Source organism: Siniperca chuatsi, linkage group LG24, assembly GCF_020085105.1.
Source record: "Siniperca chuatsi isolate FFG_IHB_CAS linkage group LG24, ASM2008510v1, whole genome shotgun sequence".
In the NCBI taxonomy this organism is placed as follows: domain Eukaryota; kingdom Metazoa; phylum Chordata; class Actinopteri; order Centrarchiformes; family Sinipercidae; genus Siniperca; species Siniperca chuatsi.
In genome coordinates, this window is record NC_058065.1 from 4,887,108 (window position 1) to 4,904,092 (window position 16,985).

The 16,985-nt window shown below is 37.8% G+C and overlaps 1 protein-coding gene across 21 annotated transcripts in view; it reads right to left on the reverse strand.

The window, feature by feature from the left end:
- The window catches only part of LOC122871755 (inositol polyphosphate-4-phosphatase type I A-like), a 63,710-nt gene that overhangs the window by 22,216 nt on the left and 24,509 nt on the right, over window positions 1-16,985 (reverse strand). For 7 of the 21 annotated variants that reach the window (XM_044187079.1, XM_044187078.1, XM_044187070.1 and 4 more), the window contains 16 exons: window positions 13,044-13,281; window positions 11,864-11,908; window positions 11,549-11,667; window positions 10,133-10,249; window positions 9,800-9,879; window positions 8,881-8,992; window positions 8,162-8,252; window positions 5,649-5,796; window positions 4,911-5,041; window positions 4,656-4,760; window positions 4,409-4,517; window positions 4,058-4,075; window positions 3,045-3,231; window positions 2,731-2,946; window positions 1,820-1,961; window positions 1,054-1,224 (listed from right to left, as the gene is read on the reverse strand). In XM_044187079.1, coding sequence (XP_044043014.1) covers window positions 1,054-1,224; window positions 1,820-1,961; window positions 2,731-2,946; window positions 3,045-3,231; window positions 4,058-4,075; window positions 4,409-4,517; window positions 4,656-4,760; window positions 4,911-5,041; window positions 5,649-5,796; window positions 8,162-8,252; window positions 8,881-8,992; window positions 9,800-9,879; window positions 10,133-10,249; window positions 11,549-11,667; window positions 11,864-11,908; window positions 13,044-13,149 — 1,897 coding nt within the window. In that variant the 5' untranslated portion in view covers window positions 13,150-13,281. The remainder of the gene's footprint in view (window positions 1-1,053; window positions 1,225-1,819; window positions 1,962-2,730; window positions 2,947-3,044; window positions 3,232-4,057; window positions 4,076-4,408; window positions 4,518-4,655; window positions 4,761-4,910; window positions 5,042-5,648; window positions 5,797-8,161; window positions 8,253-8,880; window positions 8,993-9,799; window positions 9,880-10,132; window positions 10,250-11,548; window positions 11,668-11,863; window positions 11,909-13,043; window positions 13,282-16,985) is intronic. The other 14 variants (XM_044187081.1, XM_044187080.1, XM_044187076.1 and 11 more) reach the window with 7 other exon arrangements.

The window sequence follows — 16,985 nt, forward strand, 5'->3', positions numbered from 1 at the left end:
AGACCTATCCAAAACACAACCTATATTATAAAGCCTGTTTTGCTCTAATGATTGAAATAAAGGCTCATAATGGTGGCCCCTTTTTATCTTTTATCTTTCTATCTTGTAGGCAGTTAAGGGATGTTTTGTTCAAATGCAAAACACAGATGTGAGTCTTGCTAATAACAAAAGGTCAAGGAGAACATTACAGAATGTAATTTATTGCTTTGCAACGCAAGACTATGTAGCTGGTTTTATGAGCTAACCTGCAGTAACAAAGTGGTTAGTAAAGTCCACCCTGAAATGCAGAATGTGGATTCAAGACTTCCTACTAAGGAGAACAAAGCACTGGTATTTTTATCATCTCATTAAAAACCTCCAAAGCAAGGCCCAAAATGCAAGATCGTTGCATAGCAGATAGTTTTGAAGAGACATGTTAAACTTAATCAAAAGTTAAATGAGAGTCTGACATTGTAAACATCTATGGTGGGTGTTTTCCCATCTTATTCCTCAACACACTGCCACCTTTTTAAAGTAAAGGTTTGGATAGACATGTGACCCTGGTCCAGTACAACATGTAGACTAAGCACAAAGTCTCAGATACAATCGCTGATTGAAGGGCTGGCTGTATTAGCCATGAAGCAACAACAGCAGCACCTACACCGGCAAAGCTGGAGAGTAAAAAAAGCGCTTTCTAATTTTCTGCTTATAGCTACAGTAACGCTGCAACATTGTGGACTTTCGACAGACCAAAAAGACAACAACAAAGACTGAACACAAAACAAAATGCTTCACATTAGACAGTTTTTCTCACGATAGGTAAGGATGAGTAATTTAAAAATGCCTGCTTTGTTTTAAGTAAAGAAATTTGTCAGATAAGATGAAAAAAGATAAGTTTATGATATCATTGGTCACATGACACCCGTGTCTTCCCCCATCGGTCACTTAATCTTTGTCGTTTTTGTCAAAACTGTAACTTGTGTATCCAGAACTAAATAAAATTATGCAATTAAAAGAAAACAGGAGTGTTTACAGAAGAAGCAAAAACAAAAAGAAGAAATTAAAGAAACCTACAGGATTCTTGTTCGGGACTGGGAGGACGTGCAGAGGAGAGGACAGGCGGAGAGGAAGAGGATGGTGGTGGTGATGATGATGATGATGATGGTGGTTGTGATGAGGATGGTAATGATGGAGATTCCTCCGACATACTTCCTGGGTTGATCCAGAAAGCTCGTTTTCCATCACCTTTTCACAGCCATATACAGCAGTGTTAATTTATACTTCTCAATTATTAATATATAATTAATTATATTTAATTTAATATATTTGGGGGGGTTTTGTGCTATTTTCTATTAGTTACATGCCTGTGAAAACTGATTATAAGTTTATTTTACTGTAATTGAGTTAATATGCCCACTTTTAGTTCATTTACTTTTTTAATGTTAAGGGGGTCAGCAAAAAGAACAAAAATGATTAAAACAAATTACAACAAACAAAATTAAAAGTAGATCATTTAAAAAGGTTTGTTTGCATGTATGTTGTAAACTACAAATAATACCTCCTGTATTGACTTCACAGAAAATTTGCATCTACATGAAACCTTTTTACTCAGCCAAAAACTGCATCTAGGAAAAATAAATAAATATGTTTTGTCACATTAACGACAGGTGACCACCAAAAGCACCCCAAAAAAGATTATAGATTTCATCTCTGAACAAAAGAGTTACATGAAATCCATACCTTAACAGTAGTTATCTGTCACATTTCGACCCGAAAAAGTAATAAAATGCAAAGTATTAGACAATAAGGAAGAGAAACAAAAAAGTTTTGTGTTTGTTACCTTTCTTACTGGCGCCGCCCTGCAGGTCAGTCTGGGTACTGTCCTGACTGCTGATGCTGGGTCTCCTCTCCTTCTGAAGCAGCTTGTCAACACGCTGGATGATGCACTCCAGAGACTTATCCACATTCAGCCAAACCTTCTCCTGAAAGGACATAGACACAAGCCAATGTACAACATTTTTCAGAGCTATGTAAGAAAGGCTAAAGGGCTAATAGAGAAATTACAGCAGGGAAAATAATTAAGCTAGAGGGGAGAGAAGATGCAGAGATGGGATGAATCACAACACTATGCAAATCAGGCAGCAAGCCACAATTTTGCTTAACAAAGATTTATGTAATGCAAGTAAATGTAGATCTCTGACATCATTACATAACTACAAACTCTTGTCTCAGGCTGCCTAGGGATAAAGAGGCAAAACATTGAAGGTTTGGACTAATTCTGTCAAATGTACAGCCATGTCAACTCCTTTAGTTTTTAGTATTAAAAAAAATGGGAAAAAAGTATAACATTTTAACTAAGTGAGTAGTTTGTTGTCTACTGCTACAACTTTTTTTAAGTCAATGCAGGAATATTTGATGAAAACAAACAAAAATATGTCAAGTATATTGCTAATATAACAAATATTTGTGTATCAAAATAAAATTCCTTAATATATGAACCTTTGCCTCTGGATTCGTAAGATCCATTTATTTATAATATTACTTTCAGTGGGGAATCTGTGAAATTATATTCCCAACATTTTCAGTATTATAGTACAGCAAAGAGTCTTAATATGAAACGTTCAAAATGGACGCCACGAAACTGTAGCGTCATCAGAATGACATCACATAAGACAAAATATGAAATTGATATAAAACTGTTTCAGTTAGTTTTTGGTGATTCCTAACTAATTACTACTAACTAAAACTTACCCACTCCTCTTCATGCCAGTCTACATGCAGCGAGGATCGGCTGTTGCGACCGCTCCACTTGGCTAGCAGCGTGTCCTGGTCGTTACGGAGGACTACTTGTTCTGAGTCGGCAGAGGGAGACGCTTTGGAGGCGATGTACTCGGGCCGTGCTGCATTCAGGGCCTGAATGGCTGAAGCCAGCAGCTTACAGTCGCATACCGTCACCAACTGACGAGTCTGAGAGGTACAGGAGAAGATACCTTTTCAGTCCAAAACATAAAATAATTTCCAAACATAAGTGCTTTTGAATAATATATGGTGTTAAAGTAAAATACCTTATCAGCCAGAATAGCGAGCGTCCTCTCCAGTCCGCTGGCAGATCGATCCTTGGCGGCTCTGGAAAGCCTCTCGGCGTAGTAGCTGACCTGAGTCTTCAACGTGTTGATGTGGGCAATGATCTCTTTGGCTCGGACGATGTCCTGGGGTATGTAGACGATGGACTGTGAGCTGGACAGGGCGCTGCTGCAGAAAAGCAAAGACACATGGTTTTAGCAGCATGTCTGTATCCGACTATTTGCTGACAACACTCTTATATCCTCAAAATGTAAAAAGGGATTCTGGGAGCCTCCATCTAAAGGTCTAATTCAAAATTATATATATCCATTGAGAGGAAGAATTGTTAATTTTTTGTTAATGTTGCAGACATTAACAGACATGGACATAGTATTTGCATGCACATGCCTGTTCTTAACAACGGTCCTAATCAGTGGCTTAGGAAAATGCTACAAGTAAACACAAAGACAACATGAAACTGACTTCAATAAACAGGGCTGGGGGTGATACCGTTCACTTTACAAATTCAGAGAGATCTTTATGAGAATAAGATGTTCACATCAATACATTAATGCCAGCTTTACATGTTTTCCAAGTGTAGATATGTGTTTTTACTTGACAACAGCAATGACTGAATTTACAAAATGGCGGTATTTCAACACACTTGGTGTACTGTGTTATACAATTTCTGGGTTTCACACATAAGTGTGCTTGGTTAAGGACAACATACATTTTAGTTACTTTCAAACACAACAGTGTTAATACCAAATGCATCTTGTGTCATTATTTTTACATAAGATGTGATGTCTTATGTTTCAGGTGTTTGCAAATCACATTCAATCACCTTAAACTTACTCACCAGTTAATCCACAATGCTTGAAAATCATTAAACTTTATTGTCAGTTGACAATTCAAAGAAACAGTGGAAGCACTTTATTTTTGTGGTGGTATAAGGCAATGAGAGGCAAACAGTGTACGAACAAATAAAAACAAGCAAAGCAGTGCAACAACTCACCATCCCTCCTCATATACGCTGATCAAAAAAGTAACAAAAACAAAATTAAGAGGGAGCCAAAGAACTGAGCTGCAGAATTAATGCAATAGTTGAAGAAACAATGCATTCATTTTTTTTATGTAAAAATGACTACAGGCCAGGGCAGCCAAATCAAAATAGATACATCTTTCACACACAATTATTTCATATGAATCAAATCTGTTTTAACTAGTTGAAACATCAGAAGTAAAATAATGAATAAATATGAAAAAATTCAAACAAGAGGGAAAAAAACATGCAAATGCAAATTTAGGTTGGGTTTTTTTTCTTCCTATTAGATTTTTGGTCAATTGAGACTGTTTTCCAACTTACTGTTTCTTTGCCTCCTCAAACTTCTGGATGAGTTTCCTCAAACCATTGTTTTTAAAACCCTGGCAGTGAGCCGCCGGAGCTCCGATTGTTATCACATCATACGTGTGTTCTGGAGAGGGAGAGTTCAGACAGAAACCACAGGTGTTTTGAATGAGGAAAACCATTTGTGTGAATAGAAATTACCGGAGGCATGAGCTGTTTGTTTGTGTCTGTTTGCCTATGTGTGTTATGTGTTATTATGTCTCACCGAATCCCAGCTCATCCTGCACCCTCATCCTCTGAACATGTAGGTTGGTTGGCATGAACTCAAGCTTCCTCTCTGCCTTCAGGTTACTCGCTTTGAACGATGGACCTGACATGGAGTGGGTAGAAAGCGAGAGAAGAAGAACGGGGGGAAAAAAATGTATGTCACAAACAGGAAACATTGTTGTAGCTTGTTTTAAAACATATATGATGGTTTCACTGCTTTATCAGACAACGAGGCCCCTGAGAAACCTCTAACCTCTGTAGTCGTTGAGGTCCGACAGTGTTTCTTGGTATGTAAGTATTATGGTCTGGTACTGAGAGACAATCTGTCGCCGCAGATTCTCCCAGCAGGGGGATAACTCTCCCAGCTCCTCCAGCTCACACACCCTGGAGACAGACGAAGAGTTGTTCAGGAAAAGTGAGAAAATAAATGTGTGCATAAAGCTCACATGTTATTACATCATTACTACACTTATCTTATGTGATAGTAAACTTTGAGTTTTGGCTAACAAAACATTTAAAAGGCATCACATTGGAAAATGTGATTTTGAGAAATTGTCATAGTTATTTTTTTGATTTTTCACTATTTTCTGGCATTTTATGGCCCAAACGATTGATCAGCTAATCGAGAAAAACAATTGTTAGCTGCAGCCCTACCTTCAACATACTTTCTGACTCTACAGTACTAGCTGCTGAGATGGTTGCCTAGTACGTTTTGTTTGCTTTTATCTAATATCTTCAAAGACAAAAAAGCAGATACTGAAGTAAAAATGGCCCAGACGATAACATATTTGCTTTATTGATCCAATCAGACCAGCCTGTGATGTTGAGGAAATACTCAAATAGTGGATATTAGCAAATTAGTGCTAATTTGCTACCATTTATAGCCATGTACAGCTTACTTTTGAGAAATAATCACATTTGAAAAGTAATAAAAACTGGCAACATCCATGCCAAAGTTGTTAATGTTATTAGTGTACATGTGTGTATGTACCTGGCTGCGTCCTCTTCCAGCAGCAGTTTGACAAACTGTCTGGGAATGTTTAATGAGAGGATGCTCTCTGCCATTTGCTCCAGCACCCGTAGGTGGTTCCCATCAGTCGTGGGGAAGCGGTACATCCGAGACATCGTGCCTCCAAACACTGAAGCCACAGAACATTCAATTAGCCTGGATTAGATTGTTGTAGATTATCAGACTATTCATATTCTTAGTTTAGCTGATATAGTTTTACATTAGTAGTAAGTTTAACTGTTTCTTTGTTGTGATTAAACTGTTCTCAGTATTGTTAGTTTTTTTGTTTAGTTTTAGGAGCAGGACATGTAGTTAAGGAACTGAACTGATACATTAGGTATCCTGTATAGTTGGTTATAGCTATTTAAAAGGTGGGGTATGCGATTCTGGAGAAATCCAACACCATGACAAATACCATGATATAGAGCGAACAACGATACAGCAACTAATATACCTAATGTTAGCTAGGTTGTGGGTTAGCAAACTGTCCCTACAGTTGCTGCTGCGAAGCGAACAGCCAGAGAGGACGAGACGGTTTCCCAGAGCCAGCACAGCAGCTCCAGACAGCGATACACACAACTCTCCTGCTACTATAGCAAACATGACAACAGCAGCATATCTTGGCAAACTAGAAAGTAAGCTGAATGTCCGTGGGCAAGTCGTTTAACATTATCTGACACACAAATCATGGCTGGACAAGTGTTCAAGCCATTTACAGAGGCAGGGCTGTGTACAAACAGCGGATTTTTTTCACCGCACAAACAGAACGGACAGCTAGCGTATCGTGAGGAGATATTCACTGAATTTGTCAAAAAGACGTGTATTGGATTAGAGTCGCATACCCCACCTTTAATCATACAGGGTGATGAAATTATTACACAAAAAGAACATCTAAAGAAAGAAACATATTATAACATTAGAAAAAGACGAGGAAACCCAACCAGAAAAGTCAAGATGAAAACCAAACTAAATCAAAAAGCAGAAATGTGTATATAAGTAGTAAAACAATAAAACTAAATGAGGGAAAATAAAACTAAACTATAATAAACATTTCAACCCGAAGTGGTTATATTCTGTGACACTGCAGTTTTCACTTTTTGCCAGATGCAGAAGGAAGGATGCCACGCCTATAATGCACATGATATAAATGTTATTGTACCATCTCAAAGATTTAAAATTTGTGTTATTTCTGGATCAGCAATCTATCCCTGAGGTAAACAGTTCCCTCCCACTCACTGGTGACAATCAATATATTTATACCAGATAATAAGATTCACAGTCTGATGTATTGGTAAACATGGAGCCTTGAGGGAGTGGAGGAGGAGAAAACATTTCTCGTCCGATCTGAAGCGTATGAGAGTTTTACTAAAGTTAAGAGCTTCCCAGATGTGTTTACACATTGCATTAAGCCTGAAAAAGGAGAAGCCTTTTGGATACTTTTACTCTACAGACCTTGTTTCCAAAGACGATGCTTCAGTTTATTTCAGCTTTAATGCTTTAGTCTAATATTCAGGGTTGGGTGTATTTGTCTAGTTCAATCATTATCATCTCCAGTTGGGGCCTTCTGTGGTCAGGTATCAACTTTTTTTTGTTTATCAGTGTCCTGTAATATTATGGCCATATTTATTTTTAATTCCCTCACTTTTTGGACAATTTATTTTGTTGGGTTATTCCTTGGATCATAAAAATGTACGCCTTCATTAAATAATCCATATTTAAGTCCTCATCTACTTTATGTTGTCGTTTTCTAATTCTTGTTTTACGGATGTTGTTAAAGTTATCTTTTCATAAATGATGAAATGATGTTTTTTTATTTATGACAAATATCTACATTTTTGCCCTTATTTTCCTTTGCCATTTTTCTAAGCTTTTGACAGATTGTACAGATTCTTTAAAGGAAGATTACCTGGTTTCTCCAAAGTGTTTCATCTGACCCATTTTTTGTGAGTATATGGCTGAATAATCTATTTGGCATCCATGTATTTAGTGAATGGAACTGTTGTGATGCTTCTTACTGCATGAAAGTTGCTTGAACTTTGTATTAGGCACAAAATAAACCAGCAGTAAGCGAGGCAGTGTGCTGGAGTTTTTCATTTCTATTTAAGACAGCCACGTGTGAAATAAACAATAAAAAACACTAGACAAGACTTAAAGCCCCAGCACTCAATAAATCTGCAACTTGCTGAGCTGCAGGCTCCATAATGGAATAATTCTGTTTATCACTCGTCTTTGGTGTTGGATTTTCATAAGAAATGACACTTGATCTGCCTTTTTTGCAGCCAAATGGATGTTCCAGGAGTCGGAAACTCCTACTGGCATGTGAAAGCAGCATAAAATCTATGGATCCGAATCTTTACCAAACACCTAATGAACTCTGTCCTCCAAATTTTATCCAGATTTACTGTTTTTGTCGTTTTTAATGGTACTTCGCAACCCCTAACAAAAGGACTCACAATACGCATGCACGAAGGTTGGATATATCTGAGCTGTCGTACCTGAGCGCAGCAGGGTGTCTTTGCAAAGCGAGGCGTACTTGATTCGGACTCCCATCGACTCCGTGAGGCTCTCGTCAACAGGCAGCATCGTCTGCAGGACACACACGCACACGTACTGGTGTTACACAGCGAGTTAGCAACCACCTCCACCTGCCTGTCCACTCTCAAACCTCCTCTCACCTACACCACACGCTAACCACACTGACAGTGCTCCTACACAAAGCCAAATCCACTGAGACAAAGCATTTTACTGAAACGTGATACTGTGTGACATAAAGAAGGTGTGACTTTTGTTGAACTATAAAGCACACACACAGGAAAGGAAGCATCACATGAAACACATTTTTCATTTACATTATTTAAGAGATGATGGCCACAAACTGACTCTTTTATTGTGAATAAAATTCACAATTCAAATCTATTTTTGGGAGACTTATTTTAGCCGTTGTGGTTGAACTGGGGCAGTTACTTTGCCTGAGTGTTGAAGCAAAGTTAAAGTAAATGTTTTTGCTCATCAAATTTCATCATTTGAAATAAACTCACACCTACAATTACAAAATACATCACTTTTTAAGTAACACTATAACTACCCACAGTAGTTGATTCCTTTATTAACAATATGGAAAATATGTATACACCAGATCCTCTGCACAAAGGGAATTATTTAAATCTTAAACCAAATGCTTCCAGAGGACCGTGGCGCTCCCAGTGCCTCTTACCCGGCCGTTGATGCTGTCTGGCAGGCGGCCGACCGACATCCTCTGATCTGCTCTCTCCTCCATCTGCCAGGCTGCTATAGTGACGTTCCCCACCCGCTCGTTCTCTGCCGATCTGTCCATTGAAACACATTTACTGGATTTTTTTTTCATATGAATGCATTAGTGCTAGGACTAACAATTATTTTTATTATCCATTAATCTGTAGTTGGATTCACTGAAGAACACGGCAATCACAATTTCCTGGAGCTCAATATGACATCTTCAAACTGCTTGTTTTGTCCTTCAAATGGTCCAAAAACCAAATATATTCAATTTACAATGTTATAAAGCAGAAAAAGTACAAAAACCTTAAATTTAAAGAAGCTGGAAGCAGAAGGTGTTTGGCATTCTTGCTTAATAAATGAATCACTGATAAATCAACTAACTGTTTCAGCACTAGTATGCATATTTCAAAAGGCTTCTTAATTGTCAGATATATTGAATACTGAAGATTCACCTTCACGTGTATTGTCACTAGACCCAAAAATCATAGAAATATATATATATATATATATATATATATATATATATATATATATATATGTTGTACATTATTCTTCAAAATAAGACGGTGTGGTGTACATTCTTTGGATCTTTAGCACCTGTGGTTGACAATTTAATGGACTTATGTTTAATTTTGGGAATCACAAATGTAAACCACCTTTTCTGTGTGTCAAGAAGGGAAAAACTGTTTATAACTGACAAAGAACAGAATGGTACATACATTAGATATATATATTAGATAGCTTAGAGACATGGGTTACATCTCAGAATAACTAAAACATATGTATCAGTATATAATGTATCAATAATGAGAGGACTTTATTTTTTAAATACAGCAGGAAGTAGCTAGAAGAGCGTGCGTGTGTGTTCGCGTTACCTCAGTTCGAGCTGTAATCTGTGGCTCCTCTCTTGTAACAACTCCTTTACAGGAAATAGTGCTGAGCCCAACATATACATCTGGGGAGATGGAAAGACAATATGAACGACTGTTTACGCTGATCAGCTACTTCTTTAGCTCTTCTTAACTGGTATGAGCTCCGGAGAACAGACAAGTCAGTGTTTGTCAGAATGAAAAAGACGCTTTGTGGTCTAAAAGAGCACTAAAGGCTTCATGCAACATGGAACAATACATCCTCTTCAGTGTAAAACATTAACTCTAAAAGCCATCTGAATAATGAGCTGCCCCGGATGTCAGTGCTCTGCATCGTACCGTGCCCTGCGAGCGGTCCTTGACGTCGTAGATGGCCAGTTTCACCTGCGTCTGCTGGTTGATGTTGGAATCCTGGAAGAAGGCGATGCTGCTGAGGAAGATGGGGTTGCTAGTGCCCTATGGACGCAGGCAGTGACACAGTGAATCAGGATTACTTCGTGACTGGATTCATTAAAAGTAGTAGATTACAATGGGTGATCTCTGGAAGGATTATCACATCAAATAAAAAAAAGATAATTTAATGTTATTTTTCAAAGCTTTGTGCAAAGTTGTTCTTTTTACATTTTGAATGATGTTTTTATTTTTAAAGATTTTTTTGGGCGTTTCCATGACAATAAAAAGAGATAGGAAAGGCAGGGGAGAGAGGGGATGACATGTAGCAAAGGGCCTGGGATGGACTCGAACCCAGGCCGCTGCAGTAAGGACTCAGCCGTTGTGTGCGCTCTACCAGGTGAGCTACCGGGGCGCCCCATTGAATGATTTTTTTGATGTGTTTTTTTCCCCCTTGTTCCAGCTTTAAGGATTTGCTGCTTTTCTTTATCTTATGTGACAGTTAACTGCGTAATTGGTTTTGGTCTGTTGGTCGGACTGAACAAGCAGTTTGAAAACAACATCTTAGGCTTCAGGAAATTGTAACAGACATTTTTCACTATTTTCTGACATTTTATAGACGAAACAATTAGCCTGTTAATTGAAAAAAATAATCAGCTGATTAATCCATGATGACAATAATCGCTAGTTGCAGCCCTATTTAGAATTAAATGCTAAAAGCACCATACAAATGGCAGAGTTTTTAAAAATTATATCAGTTCAATTATGGTTATTGTAATATTTTTGTGATCTCAATATTATTGTTATTATGATGCTTTTAGGAAGGAAACTCATTGTAATGCACAACAATAAACATTAAAGATACACTATCCTTTGTCCCTGTTATTTGTTCTGTCATCTCTTGCTGTCAAATATGTATCAAAAAGTATTAATACATCAAAATCCATCTCTTTGCTCTTCCTGTAAAATGTTAAAATATTTTTGATGACTCATTCTGCACTTGTGTACAAAAAAAATTCCAATTAAATGTGATTTGAAGCGACCGGCTGACCCCCAAACTGCACTCAATCTCGTTTATGGTTCGTGGAAGCGTAGAAGAGCGATTTCAGGTGGTCGAAGGTGTGTGTTTTGCCAAAGTGTGTGGCTGCAGAGTTCAGTTTATTCATTTCTCCATCATCCTCCGCCTCCTGATGAGGGAGGTGTAGGTGGAGACAAACTGTCCTCTACAGGTCCACCAGAGACTCCCACATTTGAGCAATCAAATCCCTCTCGAAATTAAACAGATTTTACCTGGAAATATTTCACATTATGGGGGCTGAGGGTTCTCTAATTGATTAGGAGTCTAAACAGTAGAAAGAGTCTGACCTCTATGACTTCAGTCTGGGCGTGTTTGGTCCAGAAGGCCTGCGGGGGTGTCGTGCAGCTCACTGCTACAAAGCTGTTGGGTTTTCGATCCAAAGCAGGAGTCAGCAGGTCTGTGCAGGCTGGATGAGAAACACACAAGACAACACTAAAAGAGCCATTCAAACAGGCTATCTGAAACCCACTTCATAGTAATGTTAACGCACCTCATTTCACTTTATCCAGTTTTATGTGATATTTGTATTATGTTTCACTTTTACAACAACAAACACTCCAAGTTGCTCTGGATGGATTGTTTTGAATGCCAGTGGGACTCACCAACGCTGAACTCAAGCACAGGCTCATCTGGGTCCTGACTGTTTCCTGGAAACAACCAACAAAACACCAAAAACATTAGATATCATAAGAAAACAACTGCAGCACACAAGAAAAACAAGAAAAGTCAAGAAAAACACAAATCTAATGTGCACTTTACAAAGATTGTTTTCTTACACCCTATAAACTTTAACATCAAACCTGTGTCACAAAATCCTCAACACTACAATTCATTTTTTAACATTCATATAGTTGTATGTCATTTATATGGACAAGGACATGATTTTGACAGATATGAAACTCTTATCCACCAGGGTTAATACAAAGCATTATTTCTGCTCTAAAGGCAGAAGTTCTTGTGACAACATTTGACTGAACCTCCTGCAGCACAATCCGCTGTCACAACAAGCCCACTTTTAGTTTACAGACGTAAAACGTCTCCTGACAGCCTGCAATCGGATACCAAAGCATCTTACAACTAACATTACTGCCTACAGGACGCAAAAGAAGATATTTAAGGCTTTTGTAAATCAAATTGAAGACTTTTACCCAATTTATTTAAATGGTTTCACATCATTCTTATCATTGTGATAATTTTTTTTTAAGCAAAAAATGCCAAACATTCTCTAGTTTCAGCTTCTCCACTGTGAGGATTTGCTGCTTTACTCTGTTTTATGTGATTGTAAACTGAATGTGTTTCAGTTTTGGACATCTGAAGACGTCAACTTGGATTCAGAAATAAGATGGACAAATTTTATCTGTTTTCTGAATTTTTTTAACGATTAAAGAGAGAAAATAATCGGCTAATTAACGGATACTGAAAATAACCGTTGGTTGCAGCCTTCATCATGATCTTGTTAATACTTAGCTAGGACAACTTCAAAATATTAAGCTTGACGTTGTCGTTCTTTTTAACTTCATTTATGTATTTATTTTTGCTCATAAAAGATACAAGACTTAAGTAAATCTAAATCTACATTATATCAAGTATTGTTTTTAATATTTCTGTGTTATAACATCTAGTTTTCATCTTAGCTTTAGCGTCATCTTAGTTTGTGCCTTAGATTAAGTTCAGTAAGGAAGTGGCACCAGACTTTAGATACTTTCAGAAAGAGAAATGCTTTTTGTCAGGTTCTGTTTAACTTTTCAGTAAACCTCCGTAAAGAATAAACCTTTCCCTCACCTGCGAGAGCCAAGCCGATCATCTCATTGGACAGCTCGAATGTGTTGGCCCGGTACACCGACCACGGCCTCTGTATCCGGGAGCCGCGCTCTCTGCCCCCCGCCATGCCTGTCCGGGAAGAGCGGGCGACGGCAGGAGGCCTGAACACACACCCTCACACACACAGTCACGCACTCCCATGTGATGTGCCCCTCTTTCTGCGTAGATCCACGGTTGCTCCAGAAAGCGGTTCACCTCTCTAAATGGACAGAGACATGACAGCAGAGAAGACGAAGAGAGGGAGGGTAGATTAAAGAAGTAAGTAAAAACATTCTTCATCTTAGCTTGATTTTAATTAATCAAGCAGGTTTTAAGATGATTTCATTAGGCCAACATTTGCTTAATCCCCTCAGTAGTTTGAAATTTATCAAAAACAACACAATTCTTTTTTCAGGACTTTATACTTTCCTCGTCTGTGTTCATACAAGAGCCTGATCAATACGTAGGCTACAGATATGTATCGGCGTGTATGTTGGCAGGTAATGCTCAAAGAAATTGTTTTAGTAAAGTTTAGAAAAGTTTTACTGGCAGCATATTTGTTTATATTTATTCTGAATTATTTAAATTTCAGTGAGGGTTATTGTTCAAAACATTTCTTATATATTTACTGTCACTTTCGTCTTGATGTTCAACTGTAAAATGTCTTTACTCTGACAACTTTATCAATAAATGCTGTGAAAAGTGATGTGTTTATCTAAAAAAAGCTATGGTTCAAACTTTATTATTGATGTTTTTTTCTCAAGTATCAATACTGGCGTCTGGCAGTAGTTTAAATGTTTACTCTTTGCTTAGTTTGATTTGATATTTGTGTATTTAAATGACAAAACAAAAGAAAGAAGTGATTTGCACAAGAAGGCATCTAATCAAAAGGGACAAAACATGTACACAAGTTCAATATGATATTAGTGTTATTTTTAATTAGGTATTCACATGCTAGTTAGAGAGAAGAAACAAAAGAAGTGAAAGGCCTTGTTTATGGGCATTTGTGACACAAAATGTATCATGTTTATCAAGTGCTTCAGTGGCATGAAAGTATTAAGCAACATTCGGCATATAGTACATTATTACAAGTTCTCACTATTACAGTTCTGCTTAAAAGGTAACTTAGTCAAAGAAAACACTAAAACAAAACCTAGTGTGGCTTCAAACGCATATATAAATTCCAATTAATTCATGTTGGCAATGATGCTAATGTGCCATGTGAACGGCTGCAAAAATAGCAAAGGGGAAAACAAGAGCAGAATAGAAATAAGGAACAAGGTACAGAAAGTAAGACCGGGTACAAAACTGGCAAAGAGACGAAAGCAACACAAAGAGAGAGAAAAGACTAAGTATCAAATGCAACTTACAAGGTCAAGCAATCCAATCTTTCTTCACACTTACACAGTCAGCAGCATATGTTCTGTTTCTGATTTTATATTTTAGTTCTGTGCTCATATTCCACTTAAACTCTCTCCACTCTGGTAAACCCTATTGTTTGTTTTTTTTGCAAGAACAACCAAATTTCCCTAACAGGAATCAATGAAGTATCATGTTAGCATTTTAACTGAAAGGACAGCGATAAAAAAGGAGAGTAGAGCCCTTTTCAGACATGCAATGTTTTACGTTAATCCGATGGTAAATTAACATGTCGGTGTCATGTCTGAATACACACCGTGGTCACAATGGCAGTCTTACTAGGCTTATTTAAATTAAATGTAATATCTCAATCTTCATCTTTACGCACAAAGAAAAGAAAATCAGCTTAATAAACTATGAGACACTGTGAAACAGCCAATTTTAAGTTGTTGAGGAGATTCTTCTCAGATCACTCTAAAAAAAAAATAATTCATTGCAGTTAAAAACAATCGTACAACCACAATATCGGACAGTTTCTTCAAATATTTTTAGTGTTCATTCATGTGTGGATGAATACTTAAACATCCAGCAAAACGCTTTACATACACAGCATGTGAGCAAACATGAATTAAACAAGAGGCCCAACTTGTCATTAAATGTTTCTGCACTGTCGAACTTTATAAAACAGGCAGCAGAATTCGCTCTCTAATAACTTAAATGAGGAAATTAAACTGAAGAATGTATTAGTGGATTCGCTGTGAGAAGAGGTCGTTAATTAAGGCTTCATAGATCGCTATCATAGAGAGCAAAGAGGCAAACATATATTTAAGGTTATATATATATAGAGAGAGACTGTAATAGACTGAGGCACGTGACTTGTTAACATGCGACTGAGCATCATCTGTCTGCCTGTATGTGCTCTCAACATCAGCGTGTGTGTTTTGGTCTGTGTGTGCACATTTTTTCTATCTAAGTGTACAGTGTATGTGTCTGCGTATAAAACACTACAGTTGCTTGCTTCAGTAGTGTGTTTATTTGCATCTGTGTGTGTCAACCCACTTAAGAACTTACAAATTAGCATTTTATGTGCCTGTTTATGCTCTCTAGTATCACCGTATGTTGATGTTGCTAAGAGACTATATGTTCTTCCTTAGGTCCTCCACATTTTTTGTATTTATTCCTCTCTTCCTCTTCATTTTCCCTGCACTTCTTTTTCTTTATGTCCATCTCAAATGTCTTTTCTACATCCTCTTCCCTTCCTAGTTTTGGGAGTTTTTCCCCCAAATCTATAGTTTTTTTTGCTCCATTTCCTCCTAATTTTCGTTCTACCCCACCTAAATCTTTTGGGATTTGTTTCTCTGAAGGCTTTAGCCTGTGGATGAGTAACTGTCCCACTCTGGCTGTCTCTCCTGCTTTTCATTCCCTCTGTCCCATTTTGGTAAAGAGCAATTAGCCTATTTGCAGCACAGCAGCAAACGCAAGGGACAGTAGCTGGCTGAAATGGAGAGGCACCGTGGTCTAGTTAGACAACACACATATGGAGATCTCTGAGGTCTATTTTGGTTGAATTGTGCTCTATTTATTGTAGAAAAATGTGTTTCAATAATCCAGGTTTAGGTAAAAGTTACAGTAAACACCTCGTGTCAGAGCAGTTGTGGAAATCGTAATGTAATTCAGGGTTTTTCTCATGTGAATAGACTTTTACTTGGTCTTTCGTGTTTAACAGCAATTTACTTTAAGATTCCTTTAAACCTGCCCACTAAAATGTATTTTTCTGGGGGGCTGTTGAAACTGCGAAACATTTCTTTCTCCAGATTGAGCTGGGTTAAAACTCTGCATGATGCATCTTTTACAAATAGGCCCACAGAGTGATCTCATTTTAATTGTGGTTCTGGGTTAATAGTTGGTGGCCTACTTCCTGATAAGTGGTCCACCGCTGATCTCCTGGCAGTGCCTGATACGCCCCACTTCAGTCAGCTCAGATACATGTGCCCTACATCTGTCACTGCAAACATCTGGATCACTACCCGAAGTCCTTTCTGGATGGAGGAGAATCTACCTGATTTACATGAGAATTTGAATTTACTCTGTGTGCTGGCTCTGGGAAACCGTCTCGTCCTCTCTGGCTGTTAGCTTTGCAGCAGCAACTGTAGGGACAGTTTGCTAACCCACAACCTAGCTAAGCTAACCTACAACCTAGCTAAGCTAATCCACAACCTAGCTTACATTACTTACATTACTCGCTGAGTCTTGTTTGCTCTATATTATGGTATTGTATTTCTCCAAAATCGCATACCCCACCTTTAAAGTCAGGATTTGCTTGTTCCTGCAGGTCTATGTTTGCCTCTTGCCTTTATGTCCAAGTGGTAAACTCTTTCCATACATTTTATCATAAAGTTCATTTTGTATATAAAGTATTTTTGGGGATTTTCTTGCCTTTGGATAGTGGATAGTGCAAAGTAGAGAGCTGAATAAAAATCCTTTTTTTAGATAAGGTTAAGTAGTTTTAGTGGCAAAGAGCAGAAGACAAGAAGCACGACAAGACAAAATATCAGAAACAAATAA